The 20,022-nt window shown below is 30.8% G+C and overlaps 2 protein-coding genes across 3 annotated transcripts in view; one reads left to right on the top strand and one right to left on the bottom strand.

Annotated features, from left to right (window-relative positions):
* LOC132716011 (myosin regulatory light chain 12B-like) overlaps positions 1-7,604 on the top strand; it is a 98,017-nt gene extending 90,413 nt beyond the window's left edge. The window contains exons 2-5 of the mRNA XM_060699148.1: positions 2,134-2,254; positions 2,896-2,974; positions 5,508-5,669; positions 6,617-7,604. Of these exons, the coding sequence (XP_060555131.1) occupies positions 2,153-2,254; positions 2,896-2,974; positions 5,508-5,669; positions 6,617-6,858 (585 nt within the window). The 5' untranslated portion in view covers positions 2,134-2,152 and the 3' untranslated portion in view covers positions 6,859-7,604. The remainder of the gene's footprint in view (positions 1-2,133; positions 2,255-2,895; positions 2,975-5,507; positions 5,670-6,616) is intronic.
* Positions 7,605-10,179: 2,575 nt separating this feature from the next.
* LOC132716004 (uncharacterized) overlaps positions 10,180-20,022 on the bottom strand; it is a 32,969-nt gene continuing 23,126 nt past the window's right edge. For both annotated transcript variants that reach the window (XM_060699137.1, XM_060699138.1), the window contains exons 2-4: positions 16,680-16,894; positions 14,976-14,987; positions 10,180-11,365 (exon numbers count right to left, since the gene is read on the bottom strand). In XM_060699137.1, coding sequence (XP_060555120.1) covers positions 11,146-11,365; positions 14,976-14,987; positions 16,680-16,894 — 447 coding nt within the window. In that variant the 3' untranslated portion in view covers positions 10,180-11,145. The remainder of the gene's footprint in view (positions 11,366-14,975; positions 14,988-16,679; positions 16,895-20,022) is intronic.

The raw sequence follows: 20,022 nt of genomic DNA, 5'->3' as shown, positions 1-20,022 counted from the left end.
ACAGATATGATACGTTAGCAGCGGTAAATGTATTGTCTGTAGCCAGGGAAACATTCATTTATAAAGAAAGAAATAGTCATTTCTCAGCGTCCATTTTGTTTGGAATATTTTCTCAAATTGTTTCGTAGAGGAACTAAGGAAGAATTTTTTTGATAAATTGAGTGTGATACAGGTTAGTTAGTTTTGATTTATAAATAGTTCTTCTTAAATTCTCATGAGTAAAACTGTTTATCCGAGTTAAACAGAAAACGACCACTCCCCAGGTGTAGTATATATTTTGTATGCTAGGGATGAAAATTTTGTTTTGATTTTTTAGTGCAACTAGTAAGATATAAGCGAAATTTTACACACAGGCACATCATATGAAAAATTGAGATATCTATTTTGATAGTAATACTCTCAAAATTAAAATCTATTTCAAATTCATCATTTTTTCGCCTCCAAAGTAATGTGAACTATCAAATGTCATTGTTTTTGTTGACTCAAGTGCAACGATGGCATAACATATAATATGTGATAAAATGATTTCGCTCTCATATGATTTACTAGTAAATTCGATAATTGATTCTTTACCATTGAAATATATGTGTTCTTAAGTACCACTTATATTATGAAAGTTACTGAATTTGTGAAGTAATATCCTATATATACGTCACTGTATAAGTAAATTTTGTGATGTGTGATTAAATAAGTGATGTACAAAATGTATTAATACATTTGTTTGTTTGATTTTTTTTCTTTTAAAACCATGATTATGTATCGTTTATATTAATTTTGCCTTGTTGAGAATCAATAACTGACCCCAGCTAGGTGAGGAACCAAAAAGCTTGATTGCTGTAAATATTTTACTTAGTCCGTCGCTTATTAAAGTAACTCCACTGATGTCGTTAAGTCTCTCAAACATAAAATAGATAAGTTTACAAATCTCAAAATACAGACCTCTACAAAAAAATTACAAAGGGATATACTCAGAATAATATCTAAAATCGTTTTTTTTTGGTGTGATTGTTAGATGTGATGCCTTTCATTTTGAGCCATTTTACAATTATATAAAGAGACTATTCTTGATAAAAGGGGTATGGGAATGACACACACGTTATTGGTCCAGACCTACATCTATTGGTACAAAAATCTCGGAAAATATATTTCCAGTCTCGTCATGTAAAAACAACAACAACAACAACAACAACAACAACAAAAAGACAAACAAGCTCAGATGCGCCCCTTTAATAACGTGCGCGAAGTAAGAAATCAAACAAATGGATAGGCTGATTAAATTGTGGTAACTAATAGCTAAGCTGTTGATATCCTGAGTGTGATTTATTTTGATATATCTTACAGATTGATTTGGCTTATATTAAAGGGACACCACTGATGTTTCTTAATATTAGTTGACAGGAGATAATTTTTCAAGATGAATGTCCATAATTTTGATGTAGGTCTAGTCCAAAAACTTGTGTGCAAAATGTCAGAGCACTCAGAGCTTACTCTTTTTTCAGAGTGATTATTCTGATTGTGAATAATGAGCCAAAATAGAAAACCGTTGTAACGCTTGCTCTCAAATTGGGCTTAGAATGTCACAAAAATACGGTTTTCAGTTTTTTTCTGAGTATATTTCTTAATAATCTTTTGCAAATCGCTCCGTTTTAAGTGCCCCATCTGATCTATGGAAAAAATTCAAATTATATATGTTTAGGCGTTTAGACCCCAGTAGAGTTCCTATAAGGAGAAACATGTCGTAAACTGTTGTAATATTACAATTTATAAAAAAATCTGATTTCATTCCATAAGGGTCGTCGCGCTTCGGCGCGGACGCCAAACATAAAGTAAGGTTTAGGAAAATTCATGTTACTTAAACGCTTGCAGTAAAATGAAAGAAATAAAGAAAGGAATTAAGGGAAAAAAGGAAAGAAATGTAGTTGATATAGATCTAGAAGAAAATAAAAACGCTGCTTATGTATACTTATGAAGAGCAGACATGAACGAACAAACATGTTTTGCCATTTTTTTCAGATAAATACAAAAAAGGAAAGTTATATAGTAAATATAGAAGAAAATGAAAACGTTGCATATGTAAACTTCACGTATGAAAAGCTGAAACGGACAACCTTATACTTTTTCTCCATTTTTCAGATAAGCTACATTATCCAAGATGTCTAGCATGAAATCACGCCGGAAGAAGGGTGGGCGCGTGCAGCGTCTTACGTCAAATGTATTTGCCATGTTTGACCAGGCACAGATACAAGAGTTCAAGGTTAATATTGCTATAGATAGATTGATACTTTTATTTCCTCCAGGCGGGAGAGCATAATTACGTTTACATAAGGCACAGCACAAGAACATGAGAATATAAAAACATACAGATCTACACATGTTCACAAATATTACTAATTAAGTATGACTGAGTAATTTTTATTTGTTTGGGTCGTCAGACCAAACAAATAATGATAGCGAAATTTCAGACCCTGATGTTCTTATTTGCAAATACCGAAAGTAGTCCAAACTCCTCGAAGCGGTTACTTCCCTTCATATGTACATTAACGCCGAAAAATTAAGGGGAGATCACTGCGTAAAGATTGTCAAATGACAGCCGCATTAATTTTCGTAACGAAAAAATAGTTCCCGATTGATCGAAGATTTCTTAATAAGGGTTACAAACTCTTATTTAGAATAATATGGTATTCTTCAGGCTGTTATCTTATAACTCCCCATGGTCGAGGGGTTTACACGCTCGCTTAGCAAGAATGGATTTGGCTATATTTTGCAACATGACTATAGAATTAATTGTAATTAGGGGAACATGTATATATGACCGTCATGACTCGTTTGGTCTTGGTAATGAATTATAAATGTACGTGTCTTACATTTTGTATAACGTCATTTGTTTACTTTTAGGAAGCTTTCAACATGATTGATCAAAACAGAGATGGTTATGTTGATAAAGACGATCTGCAAGATGTCATGGTGTCCCTAGGTATGTTATAAACATTAAAATCTAAACTTTAAATTAAACCCGGGAACAAATGCAACGGCCCTGAAATAATACCAATTACTAGTATTTTGAAAGAATGACAAATATTCTAAAATAATGATTAATTTAATAATGAAACAATACAGTGAAATAATGCCAGTGTTAATGAAATGTTGATACTATCCGACCCTGAATTAGTGCCATAAAATCATGAAATAACGATCCTAAAAAATACCTTAAAATATTGCCAGTTATCATGAAATAATGATCCCGAAAGAATACCATGAAATACTGCCAGTGATCATGAAATAATGATTATGATCTTGAAAGAATACCATTAAACATTGAAATAATGATAACGATCCTGAAAAAATACCTTAAAATATTGTGATCATGAAATGATGATAATGATTCTGAAATAATATCATAAAACATTGCCAGTTATTATTAAAGAATGGTAATGATCCTAAAATAATACCATAAAACATTGCCAGTGATCATTAAATAATGGTAATGATCATGAAATAATACTATAAAATGTTGCCAGTGTTCATGAAATAATAGTAATGATCATGAAATAATACCATAAAACATTGCCAGTGATCATTAAATAATGGTAATGATCATGAAATAATACTATAAAATATTGCCAGTGTTCATGAAATAATGGTAATGATCATGAAATAATACTATAAAATGTTGCCAGTGTTCATGAAATAATAGTAATGATCATGAAATAATACCATAAAACATTGCCCGTGTTCATGAAATAATGATAATGATCCTGAAATAATACCATAAAATATTGCCAGTGTTCATGAAATAATGATAATGATCCTAAAATAATACCATAAAATGTTGCCAGTGATCATGAAATGATGATAATTATCCTAAAATAATACCATAAAACATTGCCAGTGATCATGAAATGATGGTAATGATCCTAAAATAATACCATAAAACATTGCCAGTTATCATGAAATAATGGTAATGATCCTAAAATAATACCATAAAATGTTGCCAGTGATCATGAAATTATGATAATGATCATGAAATAATACCATAAAACATTGCCCGTGATCATGAAATAATGATAATGATTCTGAAATAATACCATAAAATATTGCCAGCGATCATGAAATAATGATAATGATCCTGACATAATACCATAAAACATTGTCAGTTATCGTGAAATAATGATAATTATCCTGAAATAATACTATAAGATATTGCCAGTGTTCATGAAATAATGATAATGATCCTGAAATAATACCATAAAATATTGCCAGTGATCATGAAATAATGATAATGATCCTGAAATAATACCATAACATATTGCCAGTGTTCTTGAAATAATGATAATGATCCTGAAATAATACCGTAAAATATTGCCAGTGATCATGAAATGATGATAATGATCCTGACATAATACCATAAAATATTGCCAGTGATCATGAAATGATGATAATTATCCTGAAATAATACTATAAGATATTGCCAGTGTTCATGAAATAATGATAATGATCCTGAAATAATACCATAAAATATTGCCAGTGATCATGAAATAATGATAATGATCCTGAAATAATACCATAAAATATTGCCAGTGATCATGAAATAATGATAATGATCCTGACATAATACCATAAAATATTGCCAGTGATCATGAAATGATGATAATTATCCTTGAAATAATACCATAAAATATTGCCAGTGATCATGAATAATGATAATGATCCTGAAATAATACCATAAAATATTGCCAGTGATCATGAAATAATGATAATGATCCTGAAATAATACCATAAAATATTGCCAGTGATCATGAAATAATGATAATGATCCTGAAATAATACCATAAAATATTGCCAGTGATCATGAAATAATGATAATGATCCTGAAATAATACCATAAAATATTGCCAGTGATCATGAAATAATGATAATGATCCTGAAATAATACCATAAAATATTGCCAGTGATCACGAAATAATGATAATTATCCTGAAAAAAATTACCATAAAATATTGCCAGTGATCATGAAATAATGATAATTATCCTGAAATAATACTATAAGATATTGCCAGTGTTCATGAAATGATGATAATTATCCTGACATAATACTATAAGATATTGCCAGTGTTCATGAAATAATGGTAATGATCATGAAATAATACCATAAAATATTGCCAGTGATCATGAAATGATGATAATTATCCTGACATAATACCATGAAATATTGCCAGTTATCATGACATAATGATCCCGAAATAATACCATGAAATAATGCAAGTGATCATGAAATAATGACAAATGATCCAGAAAAAATCACAAAACAATCCGAGGATTCCTGAAAGAATTATAATGATCCAAACATAAAAAAGATGGTTATAAAATAATGCCAACGATCCTAAAAAATGAAAATGATCCTGAAATTATACCAATGATCTTGAAATAACGTCACCTATCCTGAAATAATGCTGAATATCCCGAAATATGATTAAACGTCTAAAAATTAAACGAAAATATCTTTTCAGGCAAGGATCCCTCCGACGATTATTTAGAGAAGATGATCGCTGAAGCTCCTGGACCAATCAACTTTACCATGTTCCTGACCTTATTCGGTGACAAATTGAATGGAACTGATCCGGAAGAGGTTATTCGGAACGCCTTTACTTGTTTCGATGACAAACATTCCGGTACGTTACCGAAAGTTTCTTTATCTATTATACGTATGATAAGCTACTTCTATTCGTTATATTTTGCGCTTCTTCCACCCGACGGCTTTAAAAAATCAACAATCTTTCTTAATGAATGAAAGAAACTTTACCCAGAAGGCTACCACAATTTCTAATGCATTTAGTTTTACCCATGGAAAAACGTTTCATATTAATTGTGAAGTGAAATGAAGAAAAATGAAAAATAGGTTATTTTAATTTAAATATACATTGGCACAAAATTTCAAGCATTTGCCTGAAGTTCAGTTTTTTATACTCTTGAAAGCACACTTTTAAAATATTGCTAAATTCAGGGCTTTCAGATTTTAAGAAAACTTGCAACCATGAATATATCGTTAGTTCTGATATAAAAAGTAGACTAAACAAATTCTAGTATTGATAAGCGACTGAACATGACATAGAATAGTCTACGTTTTGTTAATACAAAAAGAATGTATTTTAGTTTAATAAAGTAAAAAGAATCTTGCGGCACTTCTCAATTCTGAGGTTCGATATTTAACAAAAATCTACAAAAATGTACTATGTGTCTTTATTTTGTACGTTTTCCATACTATTCTATAAACTTGAATCCCTTGGAAGGCCTTAATCTAATGCTGTTAGAATTTGTTCCACAACGCATTTCCTTTTGTTTAATTGTATAAATTTTGTGTGTATATTTGCATGTATATGTAGGCAATAGAAATATGGTTAAGCTAAAAACTTGTACTTCGTTCCATTAAATACATTGTCTTGTTACTGAGATGTCGTATCAACTACAAACAGCTATCAATTGTATTTAAAAAGTATAATTTACTCTTCTTTTAAAAGAGCTATATTTTCATGTAGAGTTCAAAAGAACAGAAAAATTCGAACCATCGCTGAGAGTGCCGATTTAAATATTGGTTGTACAAGTTTCATTCTTGTTGTAGGTTATCTGCCCGAGGAATACCTCCGCGAGTGTTTGATGTCCATGGGCGATCGGTGGTCTGAGGATATGGTTGATGAACTCTTTCACGGGGCCCCAATTAAAGATGGCCGCTTTGACTACAACGAATTCACGCGTACACTGAAACATGGATCACGTGACAAGAAGGATGACGACATACCGGATATTCAACCTGAGTCGCAGAAGACACCCCCGGAAGTACCACCAAAACCTTCGAAAGCTTAGAGTTTCTTTTTTTATCTCATAAATATGGTGAATAATTCCAAAGTTTATATTTCTTATTTTTATCATTTACAACTTTAAGATTTGTGCATTCGCCTTTTGAAGTAAACCAGAAACCAGTTTTGTTTGTTCGTCTCTTTAAACAAAAAATGGCTCAACTAAACTTATGTAAGCGGGACCACTATGTGTTGTCAAAAATTCTCTAAAAGTTAGATGACGCAGAACGAAACCCCTCTTTATCAAGCTGATTAGATCAATATTTTATCTAGTATTTTATGTTCTACATCAGTATTTTATGTTGTCTGGTGCTCTTTCCACCATTTTCCGCAGTAACATAAGTAGGGAGCCAGACAACGTTTTTATTTATACAACATTATCTTGCGACAAAACGCCTACAATCAAGAAATATCAGTGAAAAAATCTCTAAAAATGTGTCTTTCTAATGGAAAACGGTGGTCTTCAGTAAAAAGTCGCAACTTTTCGACCCTTTCGCCAATTTCGGATAAAGTTTACAAATGAAACATTATAACTGCATTAATGGCGGATCTTTCCTTTCTCATAAACTACGATTTTGTTTATTTAAATTTTCTAAATGTTTTATGACTTTTTGAAATATCTGAACTATTTTGATTAGCAGACTTTTTCATATTTAATTAGCAGAGTTTTACTATGTGTTTGGTCATTAAAAACAATGCATTTATTGTAAGCTCATATGTTACTGCTTAAACAATAAAATATATGAAAAGATATGATGTTTTATGTTTTATTCTATACTCAGAGTGTTTTTATTTTACCAAATTAATGTTTCAATATAGATCTATGACACTTCAGTTTTCAAGACATAATTCGAACATATAAGGAAGAAAGAAGAAACTATTCTACATCAAAGTTAAAAGAAACGATCATCATAAATTCATGAATAGCTTTTATATGTAGATCATTTTCTGTGCTGGCCTGTTGGCCTTTTCAAGTTTATTCAATATATCCCAATATATCCCAGTTCGTAATTTTACAATACAAAAACATAAGACAAATACATGTGTGATAATAAATGATAATATACAATCAGCAACATTGTATGAATATATTAGATCACGGATTAAAGTATGTGATTAAATGCCAAAATGTATCTTGGCTGATGAAAAATCACCTTATGTAATAAAAGAAAAAATAACGAAAAGCAATTTAATCTGTCAACTTCTGTACTGAAACTTTGGCCCAATTAATATTGTTTTAGTGTCTAAAGAATTATACTCTATATTTATCAATTATTTAATTAATAAGACTTTTGATTGGTCAATTTGTCTGTCAATGGCACGCGTTTTGTGTAAATATCAGTATTACACGGTCAGACAAATTATGTCATAATTTTATGCTATAAAATTGCAAGAAAATCATGCAGATATAACGGATATTCGCACGTGGTCTAGACTTTATGAATTGATGTTTTTGTGAGGAAGGTTGTGTAAGTGCTATATACAATGTACATGTGTATATATAATTTTGAAGTTATTTATCTCTTGTTAATGTGATTAGAATGGAGAATTCTCAATGTGTGGTGACATATACAAGATGTGAAATTCAGTGATAGAAAACATTCACATTATTTATGGATTTTATTAGGCCTTTCCGTCAACGGTTGGTGGTAAGTGATCATTTTATAATTTCACCTGAGTTATATTAATATACATTTAAAAATTACGGTTTACTATATTGTCTTAAAGGTCCATTATGCCTTTGAAATGCTTTCAATTTATTTCTAAAAACTTGTTTTTTACTGTTGGTGCCCTGTTATAGTTTTTTTACCAATTGGCCAAGCACCTGGAACATCTTTTGCTTCTGTTGCTTTTGTTAATTGGTATACGTTGAAAGCTGTATTCGGTGCAATTATGTTGCTATATACGTCGTAACCAGTGCCTACTTGTTAAGACCTTTATGCAACTCACAACAAACATGAAACAAACAAATAAACAATCAAACAAACAAATAAATAAACAAACAAACAAACAAACAAACAAACAAACAGGAAACGTATATATAACTAGAAACGTATCAGCGCATCACAAAATTGCGTTATAGAAGCAATTTATTTCGTTCCAAGCATTTGTGGAATTAAATATCAACCACAGCAACGCTAGATGTCATAAATAAACGTGTCCTTCTTTCATTCCGGACCAACCATTTCGCCATTCTTAGTGAAAGTTCCAAACTATTGACTAACTAAATGGCAAACAGTGCAGACCATAGAAGTGTCGGCTGATCTTAGACTGTACTGATCACAGTAGTAGAATTTGTTACTATAAGCTAGGGGTTGATAAACGTTTAAATATAAAAATAACTAAATGGTAATACGACGAATTGATTGTTTTGGTTAGGTTTTGACGTTACAACAACAAAGTAAAGATCTTATGGCAATTTCCCAGCTTTACTGGTGGTTGAAGTCATCAGGCGCCTCTCCGAACATTATTTCAGACACTAACGGGCACCTGTAGCACCACCGTTGTTCTATAAGCTAGCTCATATGAAAGAGCAGGATTCGAACCCACAGTATTAAGGGACAAGTGATTTGAAGTCAACGACCTTATCCACTCGGCCTCGGACTAAAAGGTAAATAGTAATAAAAATCAAGAGATATTAAGCTTCATTTCTTTATTTCCGACTTATAAAGAGTTTAATATCATTTTAGCAAAATATTCAATTTATACTTTGTCATGAAGTTCATCTGCACTCATTTTGGAACATATCGAGTTAACATAAAGAGAACATTTATAGAAAAATATTACACTGTTTTGTATTACAAAAATATTCCAACAATCTTGAAATGGACCCAATCCTAATCAACAAAATAAAAATTCAAATGATTTCAGTTTCGTGACAAATTATTGCTGATGTGTTCATTTGACTTTTTCTTTCTTTACTTCTGATTATCAATATTCGGAATTCGCAATATTATTTTTCACTTTTTGTTCATGCCATTTACAGGGAGGTAGCCAGGATTTTCATTTTCGCTATAAGTATACATAAATTGCTATAACATGAGAGTAGAACTATATGGAAATATAGTTGAAGGCCATATCAAAGTCTTGAATATCTACGTCATATTTGATTTTTCCCTAAGGATGAAATCAAGATAAGATTTATCGTCTGCTAAAAGCACGTGGCTTCTTTCCTTTACGTTATCCTAAATAGCCTGAAGTTTTGAAAACTCTTATGAAATGGTTTCTCTTAATTTGCTAATTAAGATAGATATTTGAGAATTCTAAGGACGGCTAAATATAGTCGTACATAAATTAAATAAAGAGTGATATACATGTATAGCCGACATATTCTTTCCTTGAATTATATAAGTACATGTACTATAAATAGACGAGGGTTGTTCGGAATGTTTGTATAATTTTGCGTATCTCTAACATTGTTGATAAACATATTGTTCGATTTTTGAAAAGATAAGGTCATTGAATAATCAAATGATAGGAGAATAAATTTGAAAATAACAGAAAGTGACTAAATAAATTCTAAATAAAAGTCCATAATATTCCGATTTCCAATAAAAAATACGATGTTTTCGTACTTCGGAAAAAAAAAACGTTGTTTTATCCTGTTGTTATGTTTTTTAAGGTAATTTTATAATCAAGTTTATTCAGAAAAAATTAAGTGTCGTAAAAATCAATTATTTCACCATTATTACTACTGTAGAAGTTTTTGTAAGCTTAAACAAAATATGAGGTATATACTTATTCGATCTTTGACTTATTTTATTAAATGAGCAAAACTAAAATTATGCTTGACAATATGAAACATAGCTAGATTATGTCGTAAAAGTATAACAATATTAAATAATGTCGTAAAAGTAAAACAACGCTGAATAATGTCTTAAAAGTAAAAACAATAACCGCTAAATAATGTCGTAAAAGTAAAAAGAAAATGCTAAATAATGTCGTAAAAGTTAAACAACGGTGAATAATGTCTTAAAAGTAAAAACAATAACCGCTAAATAATGTCGTAAAAGTAAAAAGAAAATGCTAAATAATGTCGTAAAAGTTAAACAACGCTGAATAATGTCGTGACAGTAAAAGATAATAACCGCTGAATAATGTTGTAAAAAAAAACAAAAACACCGCTGAATAATGTCGTAAAAGAAAAAAACCCGCTGAATAATGTAAAGGTAAAACAATGTCGAAAAGTCGAAATTATCAAAATTGTTGAATTATTTCATCTATGACGTTTAATGTATTGAACCATCTTTTTTAAACAAACTTCAAAACGTTTTGGTACAAGATAAGTTATAATCTACAATAACTGTTCCTCAACGGGTGTTAAAGCTTCCCAACTTCTTTTATTCCAACTTCCACGTTTGTTCCAGCTTCCGCGTTTGTTCCAGCTTCCACGTTTGTCAAAATAAGCATCCCAACTGCCTCTCTTGTTCCAACTTCCTCGTTTATTCCAACTTCCTCTTTTGTCAGTCTCGTTATCGTCATCATATCCGTATCCCCTCCTCTCGTTTCCGCACCTGAAAGCAGACGACATTTTAGATTGCACTTCCGCTTAAATTGAGACCTCTGTTTCAATTTCTAATGGTTTTCTGATTTATTTTTTACATGCTGCGATTTATTATAAAACTTTTACGCATGTTAAAGGGACTCCACTGAGGTTCCTTAACATATGGGGGACAGGAAATAATTTTTCGAGATTAATGTTCCATTTGATATAGGTCTAAAACAAATAACATGTGTGCAAAATTTCAGTTCATTCGCTAACTCATTTTTTCCAGAATGATTATTCTATTTGTAAAAAAATGACCCAAAATTGAAAAGCGTTGCATCGCTTTTTACTCAAATTGGGCTAAGAATGGCGCAAAAGTGCCTTAGCTAATCTTTGTAAAAATTCAAATTTTATGTTTTAGGCTTTTAGTGCGAAGTGGAGTTCCTTTAATCAATATTGAGTGGACTTGTGTCCAAGACTTGCATCATTGTCACATGTCACTCAAAATATTTTTGAGGCAATAGATTTTACTATTAATTATCATTAAAATGAAAAATGAAAGGAGAAAAAGTACGTTTTAAGCAAATTAAAACTAAATGAATGCAAAAATATATTTGTTTAAAAGAGTACATTTATTTTCGAAATTTTGCGCATCTGCATAAAAAACAGCCTGAAACAAATCGTTCCTTTACAACAGATATTTTCTAATTAGGTCATTTGTGAATTTAAATTCGTTCATTTTCGAAAAGACCTATCTTAAAAACCGGAAATGCTGCCACATTATCATGAAAAAGAGACAACCCGTCACGTGATGTATGTTGTAATATACTTAACCCAATGTACCGAAACGTCTTTCACGTGCCGGAAACGTATCAAGATTTCTTCCCATTTTCATCACAGTTCGTTAACAATATATCATACATTTATGTGTATTTTAACAAATCAGTAACAAATGATATAATATAATGATTCGCAGTAATAGCACGACCTAGACCCACTCTGATACATTAAATGCGTTCATAATAAATATATTACAATGCGATAATAATAAATATATATTACAATGCGATCAGAGTCTAATAAAATACAGTAAATTCATAGTAAGGATTACAATGCGATTATCGTTTGATAAATTTCATTGCCGTCATTGTATAAAAATTACAATGCGATTAAAGTATAATAAATTACGATGCGATCATAGAAATAACATTACAATGCGATCATTATTGATACATTACAATGCGATCATAGTATAATAAAATTATTATGCCATCATAGTATAAAAAATATTATACGGATAAAGAATAATGAATTACAATGCGATCATAGAAATAACATTACAATGCGATCATAATTGATACCTTACAAAGCGACCATGATATAATAAAATTACAATGCCATCACAGTATAAAAATTATTACACGGATAAAGGATAATGATTACAATCCGATCAGAATAATTAAATTACAATGCGATCAGAGAAAATAAATTACAATGCGATCATAGAAAATAAATTACACTGCGATCATAGTATGACCAATTATAATGCGATCAAAGTATACTGAATTAAGATGCGATCATACTGTAATTACAATGTAATCATACTAAATAAATTTCAAGGCAATCATACGATCATAAATTAACAATGCGATCATAGTGTAATAAATTATTATGCGATCAAATTATAATGAATTACAATGCGATCATAGTCAATAAATTACAATGCCATCAAATTTTAATGGATTACGATGTAGACAAATTAAAATCTGAACATAGTAAAGTAAATTACAATGCGATCATATAAAATTATCAAATGCGATCATAATAAATAAATTACAATGCAATTATGATAGTGAAATTACACTAAGGCCACAGAACATAGAGTATTTTCTTAATATATTTAAGTTTATTAGCATTGTGAAGTTCTTGATTAATACATTTAAGCGTATACTATTTTTAACTAATCTAATAAGCGTGACGTTTTATTTTTCATAATCAAGCGTGCAAATAAGCGAAATGTATGACCTGCAAGTACAATAAGCGTAGATTTTATGTTAAAACATGATTTTCAAGCGAGTTCATAAGTGTGTCTTCTTATACGTTAAATCTTTATATCTTGTCTGATAAGCGTGCATAGACACATTTAGAGTTAAACGTTTGTTTGATTAGCCAATTCATACCAATTTTCTTATATTAAATTATGTTGTATTATGAATGACTGGTCATGCAAGTGTATTTTACACTCCCTTTTCTGTTGTTGCGTTGTACGTCGCACCAACACTGAAAAGTTCATATGACGATTTACCAGCTTTACTGGTTGCGAAAGACCTCAGGTGACCCCCGTGAATTATTTCAGGCACGAATTAAGACCTTATTAGAACCACCGACGTTTTATTAGCTAGCTAGGTAGCATCCTCACAGCTAGATATCTTCCTCGCATGAAATAATCCAAAGTCTCTGGCGGGATTCGAACACACAACAGTAAGGGGCAAGTAGTTTGAAGTCAACGACCTTAACCACTCGGCCAAGTCGCCCATATAAACTTACATAGTTGTACAATTAAATTAATGACTTGTCAGCCTGAAGTCCTTTCTATGATAAGCGAATATATTGACGCCATGTCTTATGTTTAGAGTTAGAAGAGCATTTTATGCAGGATGAATGATTATAGACTAGGTCACTTTACAAGATAAATGAGTTCACAAATCGACAATATTCTAGTTCATGTATCTTCAATTAAACATATGTAATAAGCAAGACAAGAAAAAAGGAGAGGGTAAACTGATTTTAAGTGTGATTCTAATACCGTAGTGAATTTACACATCAAATGATAATCGATAATATTCCTCGAAAATCATCGCAAAAATGAAACAATTTTCGTAAAAAGCTTTACTCTTGACATTCTTATAATATGCCCCTTTTCCCTCTTGAGATTTATTTTGTATTAGACGCTTTATTGCTAATCGAGGCAAACGCATAAAAAAGAGATTCAATAGTTTAACGCGTATGAATTAATGAAATATTACGATAATTAAAGGTCCTACAGGTATAACTACGCATGCCTCCAGATTTGTCTTTGAAATGTTGAAAATGTATTTAAAATAGAATTCAGTGTTTGACTGTGTGTGAAGTGGACAAAAAAAGTAATTTGCATTTTGCAAACTACTCTGAAAATACATTTAAATTACCAAAAAAGAGGTCAAAATATGCCAAAATAAAACTTACTGCGTAAGTCACGCAGTAGAAGAAATAACGTAACTGTAGGACGATAAAGTGAACATAACAACATTTAACTGTAGAACGATAAGGTGAGAACATAAAATATTTGAAAGTTGAACGATAAAAAGAACATAACAACATTTATCAGTAGAACGATAAAGTGAACATAAAACATTTAACTGCAGAAGTGAACACAACAAGGAAAAGGGTAACTAACACAGACGGTAAGTGATTGGTACACACTTCAGCTAAATTTCCTACATAACACCTACGGCACATGGACAACACAAGTATTCAGTGCACACTACTCTAAAATTGGGTGAACATTGGGTGAACATTATCAAGTGATCATAATAGTGCTGTGAACATAAACAATGAGTAGTTTAACTACACTTGCAATGGTCCGTCAATATATTTACCTTGACAACAGCCTGCAGGTAGATCACAACATAAAATATTATAACAATTATTACACAATTATATATCACAATAGGGTAACAAATCAAACAAAATGGTTTTGATTTTGTTGTTGTTTTATTTTGGTTTGTTTTACGGCGCACCTATACAATCTAGGTCATATGGCGCCGAAACAGGAAAGATGACTTTGGCTAGCCTCCAGTGTTACAAACTTGAAGAACAGCACCAGGAGTCAAAACCATCTTACCAACTGGAGCTAAGAGATGCATAGAGTCTAAAATATAACCATTGATTAAACCAAGCACTCATGTTTGTAATTACATAACTTCTAAGCTTGAATAGTGTTATTAGACAATTTATTATTTGGGGTATCGGTTAGTTAAGCCACGCAGACACCACTATTTTGCAAGATTTCAGTTCTCATTGGGGGCGCAAATAACCAAATGCAAAGTGCTCAGCCGAATGGCATCATAACTCATACATTATTAAACGAGATATGAGGGTAAAACGGCTCGAGATCGGCAACATTAATCATTTAAGTCCCGGAGCTGTGTGGCCGTTACAGAACAGAACAGAACTTTTATTTCTTTGATTTGTACATAGTACATGTCGCAACGCCGCTAAATATCGCACTTGCCGTTAAATGTCGCCAAATCTTCTGGCGATAAATGTCTCAATAGTAACGTTAAATGTCGAACAATGTTCCCTTACTGTTTAATGTCGCAACACTACCGTTAAATGTCGTTATACTCTGGTAAATGTCGCAAGACACATATATTTATGATAAAATTTAGTTAGCTAGTGGTCTTAAATAACAATCAACATTGAGAATGCACCGGTCCATCTATCTGCCGACTCAAGATGAAAAATGCTTGTTACAATGGTCACATTTTTCAAGCCATATCTAAAATATTATAAAAAAGCAACATATTAACGTATCATTCGTATATTTTTACAAAATAATCCTTAGAAAAAAAATGTTTATTTTACAGTTCTACATGATTTCATGTGTCATTTATATGATGACTAACATTTTGTTCTAGAACATCATATTATCAACATCTACACATAATTTTTTCATGGTTGGTTATCACAAATGATTTTTTTAATACAATCAGCATAAATATTTATGGTAATATACATACTTTCGGCTTTATTTTGAACTTTTTTACCTCCATTCGGAGAGTCAAAAATACATACAAAGCTATCAAAATGCTTAGTTTCGGGTTATGACCCAAAAATACTACTTATCCTGCACACAAGGAATAATTACAAAGACAGAGAAATATCAAACGTTTCTAGTTCTTTCAAAACACCATGTTTAAGTTATCAAAAAAATTGACCGGGACCATCCTTCGGACATTTAGGGGCAACGTCGCGACATTTAGCGGCGAATGTGACATTTAGCGTGGTTGCAACATACAACGGCACAACAATTGCTTAACGAGACGTTAAAACAAGATTTTAAGTTTCACTCGTGAATAAAACAAAGCAATTAATAGAAATTAAAAACTTTTTTATATAAAATATATTATCTAAGCTATTTTATTCATGAAATATCCCAATAAATCTTAATTGCTGTCATACCATCTTTCCTTTTAACATTTCTGCCAGAATTTATAGCAAATAATAGATCATTATAAAAAAATACGATAATTACTTCAGATATGTCAAACGTCAAAAATGTGACGTCATAAGCTACTTACGAAACAGTCTCGAGGTTACATTCTTCAACGCATTGAAAATAAATATCACAGCATTGCTCCGTTATAAAATCCTTCCCGTCGGCGTCGGCTTTCCGGGAACAACTCATCATTCCAATAAGACAGTTAAAAACGGAGCATTTCCCTTGTACGGTGTGGACGAATACAAATACAGTCAAGGTTGCTAAGCAGACGAGAGAAAAGGTTTTCGTAGTCATCTGGAAAAAAATAATAAAAAAAATAAATAAAATGAAAAATAAAAATGAAGAAAAATTGTAATGTCCGTTATTCACCACTTTTTAAAAGCATTAGAGCATTGATGCTTCGGCATCGCAAAAAGTAACACGTGAGATCAAAAATATTGGATTGAATTTGGCACCAACGAGTATGTGAAATAATTCTGGTGTAGCCTAAACACATTTACAATTTACTTTACATTACGTGCCTTTAAAAAAAGGTAGTTTCTGTTCTGTTAAAGTATGCATTTAAAAACGACAAAAATCTGCTAAACGATCGTAGGATTCTTGAAAACAGATCGTTAACTGGCTCTGAATTTACTACTCTAAATTTGTAATGGACTTTGTTTTTGTTTGATGTAAAAATACTCATGAAGAAAAATTTTCTCTTGAAGCAAAAACAGCAGCAAAAATATATTAATTCGAGGTGTTTCTTCTTCTCTTTTTAAAGCAGCATGCCTGCAGATTCATACTTATTTTTTAATAAAAATTTTGAAAACATACTTAAGGATAACATATTGTGAAGTGAACAGCTAAAATGATTTACACATAAAAAACAACACTTACAATCCACAAGTTAAAAACTAAAATAAAAAAGTCAAAATGTGTAAAAATAATTCATAGTGTTGTTACACTAGCGTAATGTCGTTTTTATAAAAAATGGTGATAAATGGTGATAAATTGTATGTTATACATCACAAGAAACTCCCTCACTTAACAGTATTAACATTCATCACCCATATGCCCATATTAGGGTTATCAGCCAATGTTAAAAACTCATTATGCTATTTTCTAAAAATAATTCCATTATTTTATTTTTTCCTTTAATTTTAACATCATATAGAGTTGTTAATCAGAATGCAAAACTTTCCTCGTGTTATCCGGTATTTAAATTAGCTAATAATGAAAAAATTTCATTGTCTCAAACTCCATTAAAATGTTTCGTTAGTGTAACCAGAATCTGAATTTTTATTAGTAATGAAATCTTTAATTCTAATCATTTTTTTTCAAGGTCAAAAATTCTTAGCTTTGATTCTGAAAACTACCGTGTACTGAGTTTCGTTTCTTGTTACAAAAATTTCTTAGAACACTGTTTTCTGTTGATACATATAACTCATTATGTATATCATTACACAATTATTGACTAGTGTGCCATTGGATATGATGTGATATTCAACGGCAGATGACATATTGACCGAGGCGATATGCGGTCTACCTTTTAAGTAATGATATTTTAATCGAGAAATATACCATAAAAAAACAAAACGCAACAATTATCTGTTTCAATAAGCACGTATAATTAACAGTGTACGATATATGGTAAATGAATATGAATCTCAATCTATTTTTAGACTGGGAATATCCAATTCAGCCTACACCCAGTGATTCTTTACAAAGTTCTGTTGACTACTGTTTGAACTAATGAGATTGCAGCTAAATATAATTCATACAGTCTATTATTAAATGACATACACGTATTATGAATTATAATTCAGTGCTATTTCAACTGGCTTCATGGCCTAAATTGCTGCAAGAAAATCTTAAACTCGAAACTTTCTCTAAGCTATTTAATACATTACAAAACAACAACAACAACAACAACAGCAACAAAAACCCTGATGAATAACGACTAGCGTAATAATTTCATGTCAACTGTTCTTATAATACAAACATTTATTGTTGATTATCTGGTACATAAAAACCCATTTGTGAAGTTGACTTACGGAAAATCAGTGAATTATTTTATTACATGTATATCGATCACTCTATACTTATTAATAAATTAGGCAGTAAGCATCGTCTTTTATTCTTCAAGGAAACCAGTTGTTTCGCCAGTCACCTCCCTTGACACTTGGTCCACACATTATCCAATTATTTATTGAATTACCAGTAACTGCAGTTGCGGTATAATTGTTCTACATTTTTTATATAGAAAATTGGCCAATATGTAGGTACTAGGTACACGAACAATTCGTTTAAGACTTTATAGTGTTTTTCTTGTCCAGGTAGAGAAAGGATTCATTGCTGTCAAAACTGAATTTTCATAAAATCAATAGCCGACGCAATCAATCCGTCGTAACGACAGTCAAAAAAACTAAACAAAAAAAAAAAAAAAAAAAAAAAAAAAAAAAAACAACTATTTTTGTCATGTGACTTTTTATTTGATAATTCTTGTGTTTGACAAGTAGTATTTTTGAATATATAAGATAAATACTAATTCCCTGTTTATAAATCGAATATACAAAATAAATACACATATCATGTCAATAAATCGAATATACAACGTAAATACACATATCATGTTTAGAAATCGAATATACAACGTAAATACACATATCATGTTTATAAATCGAATATACAACGTAAATACACATATCATGTTTAGAAATCGAATATACAACGTAAATACACATATCATGTTTAGAAATCGAATATACAACGTAAATACACATATCATGTTTAGAAATCGAATATACAACGTAAATACACATATCATGTCAATAAATCGAATATACAACGTAAATACACATATCATGTTTAGAAATCGAATATACAACGTAAAAACACACATCACGTTTATAAATCGAATATACAACGTAAATACGTAAAATATGTAAAATCGGATTTTACTGCTATTATTGACAGAAATTCAAGTTCGAGTTTGTTTAGACTGTTTTACAAAACTTTCTTGTTTTGGAAGAATAATATTATGATATAACATTGGACATTAAAATACAGCCCTGAATATAGATGTATTCTATGATAACGCAATGGTGATGTCTGGACATCACTAATTTTCGCTGCGGTCTATACGGTTACTTGTGAAACATGAATAATAGATCATCGCCAAAGTTAACAAGTGCATATAATTATATGGACTATATAATACTGTATGTTTGTCAAGTCGATTTTTATTGGATAATCATAATGTTTTTTTTATATAAATATATACGGCTGCTGAAATTTGTGTTTTATTCTTTATTCAAATAAGAGAATAAAGCAATGATGAAGTTTCATCAGTTGCCATACAAAGATTTAGATCGGTAACTTTAATTTCCGAACGGAAAGGTTTGCTTGATTTTCTTACCTTATATGGTAAGCTTATGCCA

Source organism: Ruditapes philippinarum, unplaced genomic scaffold (assembly GCF_026571515.1).
Source record: "Ruditapes philippinarum isolate M1 unplaced genomic scaffold, ASM2657151v2 ctg50_1_1_1_1, whole genome shotgun sequence".
Lineage (NCBI taxonomy): Eukaryota > Metazoa > Mollusca > Bivalvia > Venerida > Veneridae > Ruditapes > Ruditapes philippinarum.
Note: the sequence above shows the minus strand (reverse complement) of the source record. Positions and strands in the feature narration are given on the sequence as shown.